Below are 21,670 nucleotides of genomic sequence, written 5' to 3'. Positions count from 1 at the left end.
ACGTCAACCTTCAAATAATCATGTACAGTTATGCACTCAATACTTGGTCGGGAATCCTTTGGCAGAAATTACTGCTTCAATGCGGTGTGGCATGGAGACAATCAGCCTGTGGCACTGCTGAGGTCTTATGGAGGCCCAGGATGCTTCGATAGCGGCCTTTAGCTCATCCAGAGTGTTGGGTCTTGAGTCTCTCAACGTTCTCTTCACAATATCCCACAGATTCTCTATGGGGTTCAGGTCAGGAGAGTTGGCAGGCCAATTGAGCACAGTGATACCATGGTCAGTAAACCATTTACCAGTGGTTTTGGCACTGTGAGCAGGTGCCAGGTCGTGCTGAAAAATGAAATCTTCATCTCCATAAAGCTTTTCAGCAGATGAAAGCATGAAGTGCTCCAAAATCTCCTGATAGCTAGCTGCATTGACCCTGCCCTTGATAAAACACAGTGGACCAACACCAGCAGCTGACACGGCACCCCAGACCATCACTGACTGTGGGTACTTGACACTGGACGTCTGGCATTTTGGCATTTCCTTCTCCCCAGTCTTCCTCCAGACTCTGGCACCTTGATTTCTGAATGACATGCAGAATTTGCTTTCATCCGAAAAAAGTACTTTGGACCACTGAGCAACAGTCCAGTGCTGCTTCTCTGTAGCCCAGGTCTGGGGAATGCGGCACCTGTAGCCCATTTCCTGCACACGCCTGTGCACGGTGGCTCTGGATGTTTCTACTCCAGACTCAGTCCACTGCTTCCGCAGGTCCCCCAAGGTCTGGAATCGGCCCTTCTCCAAAATCTTCCTCAGGGTCCGGTCACCTCTTCTCGTTGTGCAGCGTTTTCTGCCACACGTTTTCCTTCCCACAGACTTCCCACTGAGGTGCCTTGATACAGCACTCTGGGAACAGCCTATTCGTTCTGAAATTTATTTCTGTGTCTTACCCTCTTGCTTGAGGGTGTCAATAGTGGCCTTCTGGACAGCAGTCAGGTCGGCAGTCTTACCCATGATTGGGGTTTTGAGTGATGAACCAGGCTGAGAGTTTTAAAGGCCTCAGGAATCTTTTGCAGGTGTTTAGAGTTAACTCGTTGATTCAGATGATTAGGTTCATAGCTCGTTTAGAGACCCTTTTAATGATATGCTAATTTTGTGAGACAGGAATTTTGGGTTTTCATGAGCTGTATGCCAAAATCATCCGTATTAAGACAATAAAAGACCTGAAATATTTCAGTTAGTGTGCAATAAATCTAAAATATATGAATGTTAAATTTTCATCATGACATTATGGAAAATAATTAACTTTATCACAATATGCTAATATTTTGAGAAGGACCTGTATGTCCTGAGTGCATCTTTCAGAACAAATATGCTGTGTGATTTGGAGGGACATTAAGTCTTGTAGCTGAATTTAAACAGTGACTGCTTCTAAAATGAAGTATGGTACTAAAGATATAAGACCCATCTACTGGGAGCTTCCAGGCTGATTGTGTCATAATCCGCAGCTGTTTTGTGTTTCCAGTAATTGCACCCACCTGTTTTCCATGTAGTTCTATTCATCTCTGTTGTATTTACGTCTGTGTGCTCCGTGTGACAGTGGTCGGGTCATACTGTCACGGTTTGCGGTGTTGAAGGACCAAAGCGGCAGCAGGACATCGGCAGGTGCATGTAGACATGGTAGACGTTTATTGAACAAAAATGAACTTAAAGGACATGAAGGAAAACTCAGGAACCACAAATGACAACAGCAACTGCAATGAAGATACAACAGAATACCCGACAATGAGGGAACAGAACACACTGACTTAAATACAACAGAGATGGACAGAACTACATGGAAAACAGGTGGAAGCAATTAACAGAAACACAAATCAGGTGTGGGTCATGACAGATTCAGTCAGAGAAAACAATCCATTATACCCAGAAGCACATAGACAACAAGAATAAGATCAAGTCTGTATGACCTACTAAATTCTGAAATCTGATCTTTACAAACCATTATGGAAGTGGTTAGTTTTTTTAAGAACGGAAGGTGTTATATTACCCATTAGTTAGCAAACGTTTTCTCATTGGTGATTTGTTTTTTCTTCGTTTTATGTGCAAGCATGAATGCTAACATACAGGGGTTGGACAATGAAACTGAAACACCTGGTTTTAGACCACAATAATTTATTAGTATGGTGTAGGGCCTCCTTTTGCGGCCAATTCAGCATCAATTCGTCTTGGGAATGACATATACAAGTCCTGCACAGTGGTCAGAGGGATTTTAAGCCATTCTTATTGCAGGATAGTGGCCAGGTCACTACGTGATACTGGTGGAGGAAAACGTTTCCTGACTCGCTCCTCCAAAACACCCCAAAGTGGCTCAATAATATTTAGATCTGGTGACTGTGCAGGCCATGGGAGATGTTCAACTTCACTTTCATGTCCATCAAACCAATCTTTCACCAGTCTTGCTGTGTGTATTGGTGCATTGTCATCCTGATACAAGGCACCGCCTTCAGGATACAATGTTTGAACCATTGGATGCACATGGTCCTCAAGAATGGTTCGGTAGTCCTTGGCAGTGATGCGCCCATCTAGCACAAGTATTGGGCCAAGGGAATGCCATGATATGGCAGCCCAAACCATCACTGATCCACCCCCATGCTTCACTCTGGACATGCAACAGTCTGGGTGGTACGCTTCTTTGGGGCTTCTCCACACCGTAACTCTCCCGGATGTGGGGAAAACAGTAAAGGTGGACTCATCAGAGAACAATACATGTTTCACATTGTCCACAGCCCAAGATTTGTGCTCCTTGCAGCATTGAAACCGACGTTTTGCATTGGCACGAGTGACCAAAGGTTTGGCTATAGCAGCCCGGCCATGTATATTGACCCTGTGGAGATCCCGACGGACAGTTCTGCTGGAAACAGGAGAGTTGAGGTGCACATTTAATTCTGCCGTGATTTGGGCAGCCGTGGTTTTATGTTTTTTGGATACAATCCGGGTTAGCACCCAAACATCCCTTTCAGACAGCTTCCTCTTGCGTCCACAGTTAATCCTGTTGGATGTGGTTCATCCTTCTTGGTGGTATGCTGACATTACCCTGGATACCGTGGCTCTTGATACATCACAAAGACTTGCTGTCTTGGTCACAGATGCGCCAGCAAGACGTGCACCAACAATTTGTCCTCTTTTGAACTCTGGTATGTCACCCATAATGTTGTGTGCATTTCAATATTTTGGGCAAAACTGTGCTCTTACCCTGCTAATTGAACCTTCACACTCTGCTCTTACTGGTGCAATGTGCAATCAATGAAGACTGGCTACCAGGCTGGTCCAATTTAGCCATGAAACCTCCCACACTAAAATGACAGGTGTTTCAGTTTCATTGTCCAATCCCTGTACATATATAGGTATCTGCATATGCACAAGTGTGCAGCTGAGCAGCAGTTTGCAACCATGTGCCCTTCTGCCTTGGGATATGAAGTGGGTTAAAACATTCCTCCTCCAGCAGAACTAACCTCTCCATTCACTGTATGCACTTTACATTCACAGATGATTCAAATGGTTGTGTGGGTGGAGGATGTGGTGGACTCTAAAGGTTATGTTTTGCATCAGTAACAACGGTCCACCTGATACCTAAACAGATTTTAGAATGATGGAGGATATTAAACAGAGATGACTATAACAGAAAGAATAACAATAAGAACCTAGAAATATTACCTTCCTTCCAGGGCCATCAGGGCAATCAACATGAAGTGGGCTGAATAATGTTCACACCCCATTTTTACATTTTGTCACATTACAACAAAGACCTTCAGTACTTTCTTGGCATGATTTAATGTGACAGGCCAACACAAACCAGTGCAAGTAACTGCCTTCAGAAGGCATGCATGGATGGATGGATGGATGGATGGATGGATGGATGGATGGATGGATGGATGGATGGATGGATGGATGGATGGATGGATGGATGGATGGATGGATAGATAGATGGATGGATGGATGGATGGATGGATGGATGGATGGATGGATGGATGGATGGATGATGGATGGATGGATGGATGGATGGATGGATGGATGGATGGATGGATGGATGGATGAATGGATGGATGGATGGATGGATGGATGGATGGATGGATGGATGGATGGATGGATGGATGGATTTTACATTGAGAAATTGTCTTTTTTCAGCCTCAAGTAAAATTATTCCATGTCTGCAGTTTAGTCTAATGTAATTTCAGTGGATAAACAGTAGTCAAGAGGTGGAGTCATCTCTTCTGTTCATTTGTGTCAATGACATGCTGGTCATATACGGCCTCGTTAAACATAACCTGATTTAATTTGATGGCACCACCTCTGAACTAAGACTAGGGGTGGATTGTTTTTAATCAAGGATTAATTACTGTAATTTCACTGAGTTGTTATTAATCAACAAATAATCTATTTCATGCAGGGAAGCCTGAAGATAAAGGTAGTACAAGCTTGAAAAGAGGAGTTGGGTGGATTTCTTAGAACTCCTATGGTGTAGACTAAAAACAGAGTTTAACATGTGGTAACTCACACTAAATAGCGATATTTGTTTTGTATGAAATTGCTTATTTTTCATGACTTACATGTTGTACACATGGTATAAAACTAACACAGGATTTGAGAAAAATAAATCATACCAACAGTCAGACATGACATGAGTGTGATGGTCTGAGGCTGCTTTGGTGCCTCAAGACATGGACAATGTCTTGCTGTAATTGTTGGAAAAGGGAATTCTGCTCCTACCAGAGAATCCTGAAGGAGAACATCAGTTCCTGACCTTAACTCAAGCATATTTGGGTTATGCAGGAGGACAATCATACAAAGCAAACCAACAAGTCTACATCTAAATAGTCAAAATAAACTAAATAAAGGTTTTTGAAGTGGCCTAGTAAATGTCTGACCTAACCAACTGAGATGCTGTGGCATCACTTTAAACAGGCTCAAACCCTCCAGAGTGGCTGAATTAACACCATCCTTCAAAGAAGGGAGGGCCAAAATTCCTCCACAGCGATGTAAATGTTTTCATTACTGCATACGCTTGGTGGGGTGTTGAGGCCAAGGGTGGCACAGTCAATAATAAGGTTAATGGGGAAATTACATTTTCACATGAGTCAGGTTGAGCAAAAACAAATAGTTTTCATGGCACTGCATGTGAACACCTTACTGGAATTGTATTTTTCTACTGTATTAAATGTGTGGCTGTGGCTCCTGTAGCCAAAGGTCTACATGCAGATAACACAACATTCTTGTTGTGTTATCTGCACACATTCAAAGCTGCAATACATCAGCCAAACCATCAGATTTCAGAAGTTATTATTATGTTTACCCAATGTTTAATGTTGTAAAATTGTTATAGAGCCAGAACAAACATCTGTGTGTGGCAAAAAATATTTAAACACACAAGGTTAATAATCACCAAATTAGTTTTACTTGCTCCTGCTCCCTGTATGAACTGTATGTAGGAATTGCTTTGCTTAACACAAAAATAAAGGTAGTATTATAAAATATTTTGTTGGTAATAAAGTCTTGATGGTATCCGGACTCAAAGTCTTCTAGCGTTTAAGTTAAGTTCACATCTGAAAACACAGCGAGTAAAAGCTGAGTTCCAAATTCTGTGGCTGGCCAAAGTGGAGGATTATGCTAATAAGAGATCTGAAAGCATCATCTGGAATTAAGGAGGAAGGGACAACGTATTTATCATTCTATACCAAGCTAGTTTGTACTACTGGCTGTTTATTCCAACTAAACAGAAACTTGTAGTTATTGCTTTACTTCGTTAAAATAAGCTTGACCTAAACTTCTGGATTAGTCTCAGGATTTCTTTTTAGCCATACTTTAGAAGAATATGCTTTTTCTTGTAATTTATCTGACATACATCAATGTCTACTGTTAAGCACAACAAAAGGATGTTATTTTTCCTTTTCTCTGTTACAACCAGTCTGTTTTTACTTGAGATAAAACAGGAAGCTTGGAGCTCTGTCTGACCTAGATTTCTGCTTTGCTTCTTGACAAAATGCTTATTTTCTTGTAGTTTATCCCTTGCAGCTACAGAATGTTGATGGTCTTCAGAATGTGATCCACAGTAATGGGGCTATAGGAGACTCTTTACATTACATCTCAGTAATAACATAGGGTGATACATAAAGAATGTATAATGTTAAATTATATCATTACAAATGAAAAATAACAGGTAATTATTGGGGAGTAATTTTGAATCAAATGTAATCATCCAATTATTGTTGCGCTAGGTTTTCCCTCTTATTATTGTTTAGAATGACTGTATTATCTGGACAAATTCAGTAAGTACTTTAACAAAACACTTTAAGGCATGATTAGGGTACCTTCTTGCCATGTCCATGTGTTTCGTGAAAGGACCCATTTGACCAGGAGGGTTGAAATCCGCCCGCCTCTCATACGCCACTGACTTGCCAAGCCAGGTTGTCACAGGTAGTAATGTATGATGTATGGTTTGTAGATGTAAAAGCATAAACAAGATCCAGAAATGATTTCCAAAGAGAAGAAAAGAGGCCAAAATATATCATTTAAATTTAAAGCATTTGCTCAACCAAGATCAGGATTGCTGCACTGAGTTTGTCTGCCATTACTGTTGAAAAAAGGAAGGTATGGGGAGACTACTGTCACAGATTTTATGCAGTGTGCTGTCTTCAATGCTGCACCACACTTCCTGCCATCCCGTATTGTCTTATACTCTTTACACTGACTCCCAGTAGATTTCAGAGTTCAATTTGGGTTCCTTGTTCTCCCCTAAAGGGTTCTAAATAACAAGCTTCCTGATCATTAGTGTCAGCCTCTAACTAAACACACTACTCCTCCTATAGCCTTCAATCCCAACCTAGAAATGGCCTTTTAGTCGGTGGCTCCTGAACTGTAGAAGGCCAGTGCTTGTTTCATCTTTGCCTTTAATTGCTTTAATGGCTTTTCATTAAATATCTGTTTTTATTTTCATTGTATCTGTCATTTACCTGGTAAACACTTTGGTTTGTAAAGCACTTTATAAATTATTAAATTATGTTTATGATGATAAACGATTTGCCCCTTAAACTTGGCAATGCTGATTCTGTGAATGCTTTTAAAAACCATCTGAAAGCTGTTTTGATCTACCAGGACTTTATGTAATAATTTCATTGTTTTGTTCAATATATACAGTAACTTAAATGTGCAGCACTTTGCAACTTTGTGTCTTGATTTGTAAATAAACTTTCCCAGTTATACAGGATACCATGCAGGATATCATCTCCACTTGTGATTTATGAATGGCCAGAAGGAGCTCAGATGTGGCTTTTTTTTTCGCATGTTTATTTCAGAAAGGTTTTGTAAAGGAGCCTTATTGTTATTATCTAATTCTCAAGTTCTACCACAGATCATTCTAAAAGCTCTGGATACTTTCCTTTTTGTTTCTACTGACTTATTAGGAAGTGTGGGGGACTGGTCTCTGTCATCTTTATTCAAGTCTGAAACTAAACTCCAAATATGAGAAAACCTGAGCAGTTTATCTTTAAGTGGTAGTTCAGGATTTTGGCATTGAGGTTCTGTTTAAAAGTTACGAATATTTACTGTTGAACCTGCAGTTGATAACACCCTCTATCGGTATATATATTCGGATAAGCTGGTTCTAGGGGGTGAAGCTAACTGGTTCCCTGAGAAAACCTAAGACTAAAATGGACTTCTACCTTCTCCAGTCTCAAAAACGTTACTGTCCTGTTTGCATTGGATGGCTATTTACACAGAGGCCGATTATTATTTACACAATATTAAGGTTGGAGGCAGTGCACCATGACACATCATCTGGTCAGAGAAACTAAACTGAAGTAAAACGCACTAAGTATTAAAGCAGTTTAAGTGAACCCTATTTGCCTGCTGATCTGGGAGTTGTGTGCTGAAGGTAAGATATTAACCGCTAATAACCTTTCAACAGAACCTCACTTAATAAATACTGGACCTGCCTATTGCATTTTAAGAGTACATTAATCTACAAAGAAACTGTGTAGGAACATAAAAATCTTTTTAGTCCAATAGATAAGCATCAGCCCCCACCCCTAAACAGCTGTATAAAGAAGTAATGAATGGATGAATTATGTAGAAGGACAGAAGGTTACAGCTCCACCCTTAAGAGCCTGTTATTCCAACAAGCCTTGTTATATAATACACCTTGTTATAATAATAGAGTATCTGGTACATGATAAGAACATTCGGACTTTACCCAAACATTCAATCTTTCACTTTTTGAAGCAAAATTCTTTCACAGGAAGGATGAATGTGGATACATGCCTTTCAATGGGGCTAATTGGTTCCTTGCATTATTGTGTTTGTAGTTTTCTCATGATCTAATACTACCTAAATTTCTCAGCCAGAACTAAAAATCATGGAACGACAGCAAATATCCAGAAAAAGAGACAAATACTTGATCGGAAAATGAATGAAAAAACTGACTTAAGAGATGACTGAATTTAATTTAAGACTTAGTATGGAAAATCTCAGTGTGTTCAAGAATATTAAGGCCTAAACTTAATTAGATTATTTAATTCAAGATGTTTAATTGGCTTTTCAAGACCTAGAAAAAATACTGACAAAGGAATTCTAATGGAACAAAGACTTTTTTAGAAAGAAAACAATTACCGTTTGGCTTAGTAATAAAGAAATTAATAATACTTAAAAGTAGAGTAAGTAAACTGTGTGTTGTATTTATTTCAGACAGTGAGATGTCTTGGCGGCCACCCTGGAGATGCCGAAGAGACGAGACATTGTTGCCATTGTACTGATTGTGTTGCCTTGGACGCTGCTCGTCAGTGTTTGGCACCAAAGACAGGCCTCTGTCCTAGCTGCTCAAAAAGGTAAAAAATCCAAGGCTGGGTTGGTGCTTTCAGAAATAATTAATTATTTTCAGTCCTATGTTACAAGATGCTGGTATATTTGCACCAGTAAGATCTAACATAAGTTTGAAAATATTAGCTTTTTTTGATTGAGTTGCACCCATTAGAGACCAATGTCCAATCAGCAAGTCTGAGCTGTTTTGCACAGCTCGGACTTGCTGATAACTGATAAAAAGGAAAGTGCTTTGATAAAATGCAATTTTATGTTGTTTTTTTTTCCAGCCTTCACACTACGTGTAGTTATTAAATATTTACAGAAGGAGCAGAGGCGATGTCACACCATGTGTGTGAGAATCACTTAAAACAATTAAACTTTGAAACAAAGACACAGGGACTTTGCAGTTGATATTTTAGATTCTCTTTAGCATCTTATATTAACAATTAGTGTGGTGAGCAATAACCTGTCATGATCCTTACCCCGGATTTACACAGCGTCCCTCCTGCTCCGCCCCACCCTTAATTAGTTTCCCTTTCCAGTTTACCTTCTGTCTCAGCTGATCCACTTTTCTCCTTGTAGGTTTCCTGTTCTTTTTAATAACTCATTATGATGTTCAATCTGCACTCTGCGCATGGGCCGTATTCCACAACCACACTTCATGACATAACCATAGTAAACAGCAGTTTATGTGTACCTTAATTGGAAGTCTGTGAGATTTACAAATTCAGCATGTTGACAGAAGTAAACACCTCTAAAGGAGCAACTGTGCTGTAATCCCATCAGTCTTCTTGTTAGCTGCTTATATCCCACTCCCAGTTTAGAAGTAGCAGCCTAAAAAGCCAACATGCTTCCCTAAAAAATTGTTGCCTTTTCAACAGCTTCTTTCAACATTTGTGTTTTTTCTATATTCTCTTTAATGTATCTCACTGATGCTAGAAATAATTGACTTTGAGTCTCTCAACAACAACCTCCAGACTGAAGAGTTTGTTGCTAGCATAACCTGTTAGCTCTTAGGTATGATGTGTATATCTGGGAGGAAAATGTTAGCATTTTTAAGCTTCAACTGGCTTGTTATATGTAAGGGACAGAAAAGCTGAAAATCACCTAATTTTAGTAATAAGCGGATTTTTTGGTGCATCTCTATTTCTCACTTGTATGGTTTGCATCTAACCAAAAAATAAGCACATTGTGCCATGACTCACCATTTATATAGCCATAAATGAGCAAATACAGAAGCTACGACTTATTCTCTTTTTGTTCCTCACTAGCTGACAAATTAAGAGGTCGCTCGGACTCAAGAGCCTTAAAGGAATCCTTCTCACTTCAGAACAATGACATTGTGCACGTGGTCCGAACTGAGTATGTATACAGCCGGCCCCCGCCCTGGTCCAAAATCCTTCCTACTCTCCACATCATCACTCCTACTTACAGCCGCCCAGTTCAGAAGGCTGAGCTGACCCGACTGGCCAACACGCTGCTTCACATATCAAACCTGCACTGGATCGTGGTGGAGGACTCCCAGAGGAGGACCGCTCTGGTCAGTCGCTTCCTTCAGGAAACAGACCTTAACTACACCCATCTCAATGTGGAGACACCTTTGAACTATAAAACTAGAGGGGATGGTAGGAACCCCAGAGTACCCCGTGGCACCTTGCAGAGGAACCTGGCCCTACGATGGCTACGAGAGACCTTCACCGTGAACTACAGCCAGCCTGGAGTTGTTTACTTTGCAGATGATGACAACACATACAGTCTGCAACTGTTTGAAGAGGTTAGGTGATGCATTTTAAAAGTAAAACTGATCTCTTTTTGCTCTCTCACCTTCCTATTACATGTCTTTGCTAAATGCTTGTTCATGAAAAGAGACGTAAGGATTTCTGTAAACTCCCATGAGTAAGTTGCATCTCTGTGCTTTCGTCTAACAGATGAGGTCCACTAAAAAGGTGTCTGTGTGGCCAGTGGCATTTGTGGGTGGGCTACGATACGAGTCACCCAAAATAAATACCAGAGGCAAGGTGCATGGCTGGAAAACTGTCTTTGACCCACATCGGCCCTTTGCTATAGACATGGCTGGGTTTGCAGTGAACCTAAGCCTAATTCTGTCCAAACCTCAGGCTTATTTCAAGCTGCGAGGGGTGAAGGGAGGATACCAGGAGAGTAGTTTACTGAGGGAATTGGTGACTCTGAGCGAGTTGGAACCTAAAGCTTCAAACTGCACTAAGGTAAGAAATGTTCCCTGAACGCTTACACTGCCCTGTGAACATATTTCTAAGACTTTTTCACATTTTGTAATGTTCCAACTACAAACTACAATGTATTTTATTGGGATTTCAGGTGACTGATTAACCAAAGTAGAACATAATTTTGGCACGGAAAAAAGTTCTTGGTGCTTTCCATCAATCCATTGTCTTCCTCTTATCTGAGATCGGGTCACGGGGACAACAGGTCTAGGAGGGAACCCCAGACATCCCTCTCCCCAGTGGCAGTGGCTCTACATTGAGCTCCCCCCCTACCTCTAAATCAGTGGCGATTGCTTTAAGACTGCAAGGGAAGCTGAGCTTCCCCTAAAATTTCAAAAAAATAAGTGATCAAATATATACTGTTGTGTGTACATGTCATTGACTAAATATGCACTACAACGCACTCAACTTTTGTTCAGAATCAGCTTCTTATCACTGGTAACGACACGGCTTTCCTCTCACTCATTCCCGCAGCTTCACAGTGCTTTAAACAGTGAGTTCAATAGCGAAGCAAAAATGCTGGGCTTTGTCCCGCCCATCGGACGCTCAGCGTCTCTGAGGGTTTATGGGGCAGCCTCGGCTGCAGCGAAACAAGACGAGTCATTGGATTAATGCTGGACTTTGTCCTGCCCATCGGACGCTCAGCGTCTCTGGGGGTCTATGGGGCAGTGGGCTGGCCTCGGCCGGCCCAACTCTCAGCTTCTGCATGATGATTGGATGATCTGTCTGAGGCTGAATCCCTTTTTGATTGACAGCGAAATGAGCGAATCAGCGATCTTGAAATTGAGCTTCCCCTCCTTGAAAGACCAGCATCCGCAACTGCTCTAAATCTATCTCTATCTCTATCCTTGATCTTGTTCTTTTGGTCATGATTGGTACTTCGTGGCCATTGTTGGGGGTCAGAACGTAGACAGACCAGTAAATTGAGAGCTGGCTTTGTGGCTCAGCTCATTCTTCATCGCAACAGACCAGAGTGGCACCACATTACCGCAGATGAAGCCCCAATCCATCTGTCCATCTCCTGTTCCATCCTACTATCACTCGTGAATAAGACACCAAGATACTTAACCTCCTTTACTTGAAACAGAGACTGACCCCCAACCCAGAGTGGGCATTCAACCTTTTTTCTGGTCAAGAACCATTGCCTCAGACTTACAGGAGCTGACTCTCATCCCGGCTGCTTCACACTCAGCATCGAGACACTCCAGTGCACACTGGAGTGGCTTGAAGAAACTGTCTTTGTGGCAGCAAGTTTTAGCAGACAGCGCTCTGTAGGTAAAAGCCTAAACAGTTTGTGTGCAGGATGTGTGGTGTCTGCAGAGATTTTAGCCACCCTTTTCCTGACACTGGACCTGTAGAAGTCCTGGATAGATGGAAGGTGAGCCCTGATGATTCTCTCTGCAGACCTGATTGTTCATTGCAGTCTGGACATGTCCTGTTTTGTGGAGGAGCTTAACCACACTGAGATGGACGAAAACAGCACAGACTGAATTATGGCAGTGTAGAAGATGACAAGCAGATCCTCTGGAAGGTTGAACTTCTTGAGTTGCCTCAAGAAGTACAGTCTCTGCTGGGCCTTCTTCCGCACATTGTCTATGCGTGAGGACCACCTAAGGTTTCGAGAAATGGTGGTTCATAGGAACTGGAAGTGGTCCACAGTAGATACAGTGTTGTTGAGGATGGTGTGGGGGTGATGTTCTCCGAAGGTCGTGAAGTCCACAGTCTTGAGTGGGTTAAATTCTCGGTGGTTCTGACCACACCAGTGTACCAGCCGATCCACCTCCTGTCTGTATACAGATTCATCACTGTCCTGGATCAGACCAATAACAGTGGTGTCATCTGCAAACTTCAGGAGTTTCACAGATGGGTCCGCTGAGGTAGTCATTTGTGTAGAGGGAGAAGAGGAGTGGGGAGAGAACACCCCCCTGGGGTGCTCCGGTGCTGATGGTTCTTGTGCAGGAGAAAATGCTCCCCAGCCTCACCTGCTACTGCCGGTCCTTCAGGAAGCTGGTGATCCACTGACAGCTGGAGGCTGGGACTTTGAGCTGGATTAGCTTCTGGTGGAAGATGTCTGGATTGATGGTGTGGAAGACTGAGTTGAAGTCCACAAACAGGGTCCTGGCATACATCCCTGGGTGGTCGAGGTGTTGCAGGATGAAGTGAAGTTCCAAGTTGACTGCACCATCTGCTGACCTGTTTGCCTGGTAGGCAAACTGCAGGGGGTCCAGCAGGGGGCCTGTGATGTCCTTCAGGTGCTTCAACACCAGTCACTCAAAGGATTTCATGACCACAGACGTCAGGGCGACAGGCCTGTAGTCATTTAATCCTGTGATGGTGGGTTTCTTGGGTACTGGGATGATGGTGGAGCGTTTGAAGCAGGAGGGAACCTCACACAGCTCCAGTGACTTGTTGAAGATCTCTGGGAAGATGTGTGCCAGTTGGTAGATGCAGACTCTCAGGCATGATGGAGAGACAGTATCAGGTCCTGAGGCCTTCCTTGTTTTCAGGCGCTGAAAGAACTTATTTACATCTTCCTCTGAGATCCTTAGTGTAGGCAGGAGATCTGAAGGTAGTGACGTGGTTGGTGTATGGAAAGAACTTGTGTCTTAATGGGAGGTAGAAGAGTTGGGTTGAGGTGTGAACTGCTGCAGTAGAAGCCATTCAACTGATTTGCCAGGCGAGGATTCTCCTCAGGGTAAGGGGAAGGTCTCCTGTAGGGAGTGAGGTTTTCAAACCATTCCAAACAGCAGAAGCGTCTCCAAGTGAGAACCGTTTCTTTAACTTCTCACTGTAGCTTCTCTTTGCTGCTTTGATCTCTTTGGTCAGTTTGTTCTTGTCCTGCTTATACAGGGCCTGGTCCCCACTGCTGTGAGCCTCTTCCTTATCCCTGCACATGTGCCTCAGATGAGAAATGAACGAAGGTTTATTGTTATTGTGTGTGCAAAACATCTTGGTCTGTACACACAGGTCCTCACAGAAACTGATGTATGATGTCACCACCTAAGTAAGTTGGTTTGAATCAGTGGCTGAAGTTTCAAAAACAGTCCAATCTGTGCAGTCAAAGCAGGTCTGTAACATCTGCTTTGAGTCATCAGTCAACTTCTTTATTGTCCAAACCACAGGGTTGTAAGCTTTTAAATTCTGCCTGTAGGTTGGGATGAGATGGACAAGATAGTGGTCAGAAAACCCCAAAGCAGCCCTGGTGACAGCACAATATGCATCGTTGTGTAGCAGTGGTCCAGAGTTCAGAGGTTCGAGTTTTTACAGATGAGGAGGATCAGTTTGTCCATCTTGTTGGCCAGGGAATGCACATTTGTCAGGTGGACGTAGTCCCCGCTGTCAGAGTTTACGAGCACGCCTGCTCTCTTCCCGACAGTATAGTCCATAGAGAGCCACCGCTCTGTTGGCCAGGATCTCTGTGAAGCTGGTGTCAATTAATGATGGTGAAAAAATGCCAAGAGAGGACTGTCTGATGTTTAGAAGTTTCTCTCTGCTGAAAGTAACCACCAAATGGTGGCAGAACGTACAACTCAAGACCTGAAAATAACACCTATATACACTCCTCAACAAAATCTTAAGACCAGTTAAAAAAACTGCAAGAATTTGCATTTTGCAGTATTGGATCTTAAGAATGTTCTAAGTAGAGCATCACAATGCCAAAATAAGACATATTAGCAAGAGATAAGATATTGTGAGCAGACAATGTATTGACAACTGCAAACATGTCTTTGTCAGTGGATCAAATGTTTAAGACCAAGGCCTTGAAAAGACAAAATCTGTTCAAACATTTGGATTCCATGTCATTTTCTGTCAAGTATTTACAATGTCAGGACTTTCTGATGGCACCAAAGCTCACTGTCTTTGAACGTAGTAGGATTGTTAAGCTGCATAAGCAAGGCCTCTCACAAGGTACAATTTCTAGTAGTAGACCTAAAGGAATTTCACCAGAGCTAAGCCACAATTGGCTGTCCGTCAAGACACGTGACAATCTTTGACCCAATTAAAGGCCATTACTGGTGCTGACTACAGCCAAATAACCATCAGATGGCATCTGCAAGAGAAGGGGAATATAATGGGACATTAAAAGATGGAAGAACATTTTATTCTCTGAAGAGACAAAAATGCAACCTTGACATTCCTGATTGCTTCCAACATTACCTGTATGACAAGGAGATCCGACCAGAGATGTTTTCTTCGCAGCACAGTCGGACACCATCATGATTTGGGATGCTTTTTCCTTGAATGGAACAATTGAGTTTCAGGTTGAGCAATGGCATCAAACAGCAGCTACCATCCTTCAAGAATGACGGCCGTCATCTGTGTGGTAATGACTAGGTCTTCCATTGGAATAGGAGCAACATTCCCACTAGTCTCTTGGAAATGCTTCATGATTAAACAACCGTTTAGAATGATACACAGGAATGGTGGACTTACTCATTAACGGGTCCTTCGTTGTCACTTTGATTTCTATTTTAAGGCTGGAGGGGGTTGAGCTTTTGATCAGCTGATGAACAATCTATTTAAATTCATTATTGTTTTCAATAAAGTGCCTGCTCAAAATTCTTTGGCTCTTGCTCCAATTACTTCTTTTAACATTATGAAACTCTTCTTAGAACCTTTTTAAGATCCAACAGATCAAAAAGCAAATTGTTGCAGTTTTTAACTAGTCTTATTTTGATCAGGAATGTGGAACAGACTGACGAGTCTGATCTAGAGGATTCATACAGACAGCAGGATCAACCAAAGCAGATCCACATAGGAAGACTGATGAATTAAACAACACCAAAGTTAGCTCCAGTCTCTTGTTCAATTGTAGGTTGTTAATAACTGCTAACACAGAGTTATATACCACTTACATGAATATTAATATGTTTTAAATTGTTAAAGTTAGCTCAAACAAAATAGCCCTGTAATGTATGTTGTTTGGCCCAGATCATGTAGGAGACATGGCAAACATGTGGAAGAAGGTGCTCTTGTCAGAAAAGTCCAATACTGAACGTTTTGGCCAACAGCAAAACATGTGGCGGAAAACTGACTACTTGCTCATCACCATGGAACCACAGTAAAACATGGTGGTGATAGCACCATGCTGTGGGGAGGTTTTTCTTCAGCAGGACAGAGACGCTGTTCAGAATTTAAGGGGAAGATGGATGGAGCTAAATAATCTGGTAGAGGCTGCAGAGGACTTGAGAATGTGGATGTTCACCTTCAATGAAGACAATGACCCTAATCAAACAGCCAGAGAAGCAATAAAATATTTAAGATCAAAGCACGTTCTTGAGTTAGCAAGGTCTAGTCAAAGTCCTGTTTGAGAGTCTGTGTCAAGACTTGAAAATTGCTCGTCACATATACTTCTGGAGAACATTTTCAGTGTCTAGATGTTCTACAAAGTAGTAACTTAGGGGTTTGAATACAAATGCAGCCCACACTTTTCAGATTTTTATTTACAAAAATTAGGGACCATGTATCATTTGTATTCTATATCACAGATTTCACTACTTTGTATTTGTCTATAACACAGTTCCAATAAAATATAGTGAGGTTTGTGGTTGACATGTGGCAAAATGTGAACAATTTTAAGCAGTATGAATACTTTTGCAGGCTCTGTCTGTTGCTCTAAAACACCACTGATTACATGATGAACAAGCTGGATGTGTGACTGACTTTAGAATCTTTTTTCCATTATTCAGAAAACTGTCAGATTTTACTAAACCATTAAGCTGATGTCACTTTTACGTACTCCCTCTAAGCACTCTGTGGAAGATGTGATGTAGCATATTGCCACAGCACTTTATTCCCTGGTGAATTTTGTGCATTAGTATTTCATGATTTTGACTGGCTTTCTGCTCATCCATGCCTGTCTTCTTACTTGCAGGTATTAGTTTGGCACACACGAACAGAGAGGCCTGTGCTGGTAAATGAGGGCAAGAAAGGATTTACAGACTCTAACGTGGAGATATGACTTATTTGATTCTACACAGGTAATAGCAGAGATTTAGAAATGCAAATTAATGCAGTTCTGCACAGTAATTATTTTGGGGAAACGGCCCAAGCTAGGAGAGTGTAGTTCATACAGGACACTCCATGGGTGTAACTAACAACATCCCTGTCCTGTAAATGTTTAAGAAAAGAAGTTGTTATTTATGACTGTTATTCTGAGAACATAAAGCAGTTTACCTTAAGGGTATTTAGCAACCAATTTACATACAGTCATGGTAAGATAAGTTTTTTTTAACCTCCACACCCCCTATTGTTTTCCACTTATCTAACATTGAGTCATGGAGGTAACAGGTCCAGGAGAGAAACCCAGACATCCCTCATCCCAACAAAACTCTCCAGTATCCATTTCCTCATTTTGTATTCACGCATTGAATTTTCACCTTTCCACTTCCATATTTTACCAATGTACGGAAACTGGAAAAACATAGTATGCCTAAATCTCACTTTTATTTTTATTTTATTTTCAGAACACATATCGGACACAAATTCCATTTATTAGGATTCTGATCCCAGGTTGTCATGTTTGTTTAGGGAAGGACCCAATTCAGATATACGGGCAACAGCTCTTTAATAAATAAAATAAACAAACTTAAAGGGGGTGTGGCCATGGAAAACAGGAAATTAAGCATAAGCAGAAAAACAGGCAGACTGGTTTAGGAGTGAAGTATATGATCCAGCGGAGAAGAATAAAAACCAGAGACCTTATATGCTGAGAGAGGTGTGGAAAATGACATTGGATGCCGGACAATATGGAGGAGCTGAGGCAGAAGGTAAGCAGGGAGACTTGGGGAGGGAGACTAATTACCATAGATGATCTAAAATAAGACACAAGGAAACAGTTAACATATGGTAAATAAACTTAAATACACAGGGAACAAAAGACCAAAAATAAGAAATAAACTAAACCTAAATGGATGACCTAATATGTCAAGAAAAGTGGCCAATACCCTTGTCTAACAGATTCTCTGGGATTTCAAGGCGCTGCCACAAGAGTCTCGGCTGTGAGTTTAAGGATAAGAACACGGTCTTCTCTTAGGAACTCTCAAAAGACTGGGGTGAGGGTTTTGCACCCAGGATGCTAAACCTAAACAAACAACACTACTGAACAAGTGTGTGCTTTCTTTTTAGAGTTACAATATGTCACCTTGTCATATCCAGAGCCAGTCTTTCTACTCAGCTGTTATATCCCATGAAATCAGGGATCAGTGTATCAATGGGTCCACCTTGTTAAGCTGACCAATTCAATTCAGTTTTATTTACTCTACTGTTTTAACTTGAACCGTGTCCTTTGATCAGATGAGACTAATTCACCTTTATGACAAACAATCAAGAAGGGATTCCCCTGGGTCCTGCCCACTGTTAAGTATGGTGGAGGATCCATGATGCTGTTAGTCTGATTTGTCTCCAAAGATCCTGGAAACATTGTCAGAGTTTGTGGACAATCAACTCTTAAATATCAGGTGAACATATTCAATTCAATTCAGTTCAGTTTTATTTATATAGTGCCAATTCACAGCATATGTTGCCTCAAGGCACTTCACAAAGATAATTTAATCAAATCATCCAGATTTCAAGTTGGGGACATGCATTCCAATTAATCCTAACTATCAAATAGTGCAGTCAGATTCAATTTATTATTATTATTTATTATTCAAATTGGTTAAATTTTTTCTATCTAAGGAAACACAGCAGATTGCATCAAGTCAGTGACTTGCAGCATCACTCCTTCTAGATGAGTATGTAGAGATAGTGGACAGTCGCTTACATTGACTTTGCAGCAATCCCTCATACTGAGCATGCATGTAGCGACAGTGGAGAGGAAAAACTCCTTTTTAACAGGAAGAAACCTCCAGCAGAACCAGAACCAGTGTGAGCGGCCATCTGCCACGGCCGACAGGGAGTTTGAGAGAACAGAGCAGAGACAGAAAAAGAACACAGAAGCACTAATCCAATAGTACTTTCTATAGGAAGGAAAAGTTACACATTAATGGTTATAACTCCTTTAGTGGCTTCATCTAGGAGAGAAAGACAACTAAGCAGATGAACTCTGAGCCAGTTTTAAGTGGTTGGAAGCAACAGCTCAGCCGATGTCCCCCTCCAGGAAGGTGTCACAGCTAAACACAGAGCCAGGTCAGATGTAGCTGCTAGAAAGAGAAAAGGCAGACAGAGAACATTGAGTTAAAAGCTGAAATAACAGCAAATAACGCAAAAGTGGAGAGTAATATGAGAATGTAGCACAAAGTGAAAGTGGTCATTATGTTCTCCAGCAGCCTAAGCCTATAGCAGCCTAACTACAGAGATAGCTCAGGATAACCTAAGCCACTCTAACTATAAGCTTTATCGAAAAGGAAAGTTTTGAGCCTAGCCGTAATAGTAGACAGGGTGTCTGCCTCACGAACTAAAACTGGGAGCTGGTTCCACAGGAGAGGAGCCTGATAACTAAAGGATTTAAATGACATGTCCAGGTCAAAAATAACACCAAGGTTTTTTACTTTATTACCAGAGGTAAATTTAATGCCATACAGGTTAAGTGATTGACTAAGCAGTTTATTTTTCAAAGACTCCAGTTTAGACAACTTCTATCTTGTCTAAGAAGCAGAAAATTTAAAGTCATCCAAGTTTTTATGCCTTCAAGACATGCTTGTAGTTTATCTAACTGGTTGGGCTCATCAGGATAGATGGATACGTAAAGCTCAGTATCATCAGCATAACAGTGAAAACTTATCCCATGCTGCCTGATAATTTTACCTATTGGAAGCGTATATATAATAAAGATAATTGGCCCAGGTACTGAACCCTGTGGTACTCCACTATTAACCCTGGAGTTTGAAGATGATTTATCATTTACATGAATAAACAGGAATCTGTCAGACAAATAAGATTTAAACCAGCCTAGTGCTGTTTCCCTGATCCCTACAGCTTGTTCCAGCCTTTCTAAGTGAATATTGTCATCGACTGTATCAAATGCAGCATTGAGGTTTCACAGAACCAGTACAGACACAAGTCCAATATCTAAAACCAAGATAACATAATTAGTGACTTTCCCTAAAGGCTGTTTCTGTGCTATGATGAGCTCTCTTCAAAGAGATATTACTGTGTAAATGCTCACACACTTGATTAGCTATTTTGGCTTGATTAACAATTTTCTCTAGAATTTTAGATAAAACCAGAAGATTGGATATAGTTCTGTTATTTTTTTAATCATCTTGATCAAGCGAAAGCTTCTTAAGTAAAGGTTTAATTACAGCTACCTTAAAAGCCTGTGGTACATATCCATTTACTAAGGATAGATTAATCATATCTAAAGCCACTGGTAATCAGAGGAACACTACCTTAAATAATTTGGTTGGGAATGGGCCTAACATACTGTACATACATGAGTATGCCAGTGATTTTATTTTTAATAGAATCAATTTTATTTAAAAAGAATCCCATAAAGTCATTACTGCTGAGAGCTAAGGGAATGGAGGGCTCAACAGAGCTATGACTGTAAGTTTAGCAACTGTACTAAAGTAAAACCTAGGATTATTCTTGTTCTATTAATGATGAGAAATAAGCTGTTCTAGCTTGGCGAAGTTACTTTTTATAGAACAGTAGACTATTTTTCCAGATTAAGTAGGAATCCTCTATGTATGTAGAGCGCCATTTTCTTTCCAATTTCTTGACATTGTGCTTTAAAGTACGCAGCTCTGAATTAAACCGGGGAGCCTGCCTCCTATGAATGATTACCTTCTTTTTCAAAGGGGCTGCATTGTCTAATGCATCACGCAATGATGAAGTAACACTATGAACAAGATAATCAATTGGTGAGGGGAAGAAAAGAAACAAAACTATTGCCCTCCACTGTGTTTCTCTATGATAATGGGGAAATAAAAAATGGAACACATTCTTTAAAGGTTGTTACAGCATTGTCTGATAATGATCTACCATAATGAAATTTTCTGTCAGGTGTGGAAAACTCAGTTAAATTAAATTCATAGTTTATTAAAAAATGGTCAGACAGGACAGGGTTTTGAGGAAATATTGATAAACAATGAAATGTTGTTAATCTAGAACAACTAAGTTCTTGTGGTGTTTTTAAGAGATACTGGTCATTTCACCTTCTCACCTTTAGTACCAGCGCAGTTTTGGTTTTTTCTCTGATTCTTTCAGTGACAAGACAAAGTTTTTCAAAGAAGGTTTTGTACCAACCATGTGGCATGTTAACAAACTTTGAGGATAATTAGTATCTGCTTTGAGGACAGTTCATATTCACTTTGGGTATTTTTTAGTTACTACTTTGGAGACAGTTTGGACCTGCTTTTGGGCACCAATACCCACTTTAATAACCAGGCTTAAAGGGTAGGGAAATATGGCTGTGTAACTCCAATAAAAACTAGAAGGGTTCGTTCAGAATTTTTTTGTTTGATCAGGGGTAGTAATCTGTCATATTGGATTAAAGTAGACTGGCCCAAATGGGGAACTGAACCAAAACTAATAAAAAAAGGATGTAGCTTAAAATCTTTTTAAAAATACAGATAAATGAAAATACATTAAATCTATGCATTTTGGTTACTTATCTGCATATTTCATCAATATTCTTAAAAGGAAAC

General features: G+C 40.9%; 1 protein-coding gene across 10 annotated transcripts in view; it reads left to right on the top strand.

The window, feature by feature from the left end:
* Positions 1–21,670, top strand: part of b3gat1b (beta-1,3-glucuronyltransferase 1 (glucuronosyltransferase P) b) — a 43,075-nt gene that overhangs the window by 16,148 nt on the left and 5,257 nt on the right. For 3 of the 10 annotated variants that reach the window (XR_007040394.1, XR_007040393.1, XR_007040392.1), the window contains 4 exons: positions 8,722–8,861; positions 10,107–10,609; positions 10,764–11,060; positions 17,546–17,848. Coding sequence is in view for 2 of the 10 variants with exons in the window: in XM_047379904.1 (XP_047235860.1) it covers positions 8,753–8,861; positions 10,107–10,609; positions 10,764–11,060; positions 16,954–17,040 (996 nt within the window). In the remaining 8 variants the exon portion in view is untranslated. Of the gene's footprint in view, positions 1–8,721; positions 8,862–10,106; positions 10,610–10,763; positions 11,061–16,953; positions 17,849–21,670 lie in introns of all 10 variants that reach the window. The other 7 variants (XR_007040399.1, XM_047379904.1, XM_047379903.1 and 4 more) reach the window with 4 other exon arrangements.

Source organism: Girardinichthys multiradiatus, chromosome 11, assembly GCF_021462225.1.
Source record: "Girardinichthys multiradiatus isolate DD_20200921_A chromosome 11, DD_fGirMul_XY1, whole genome shotgun sequence".
Classification (NCBI taxonomy): domain Eukaryota; kingdom Metazoa; phylum Chordata; class Actinopteri; order Cyprinodontiformes; family Goodeidae; genus Girardinichthys; species Girardinichthys multiradiatus.
Note: the sequence above shows the minus strand (reverse complement) of the source record. Positions and strands in the feature narration are given on the sequence as shown.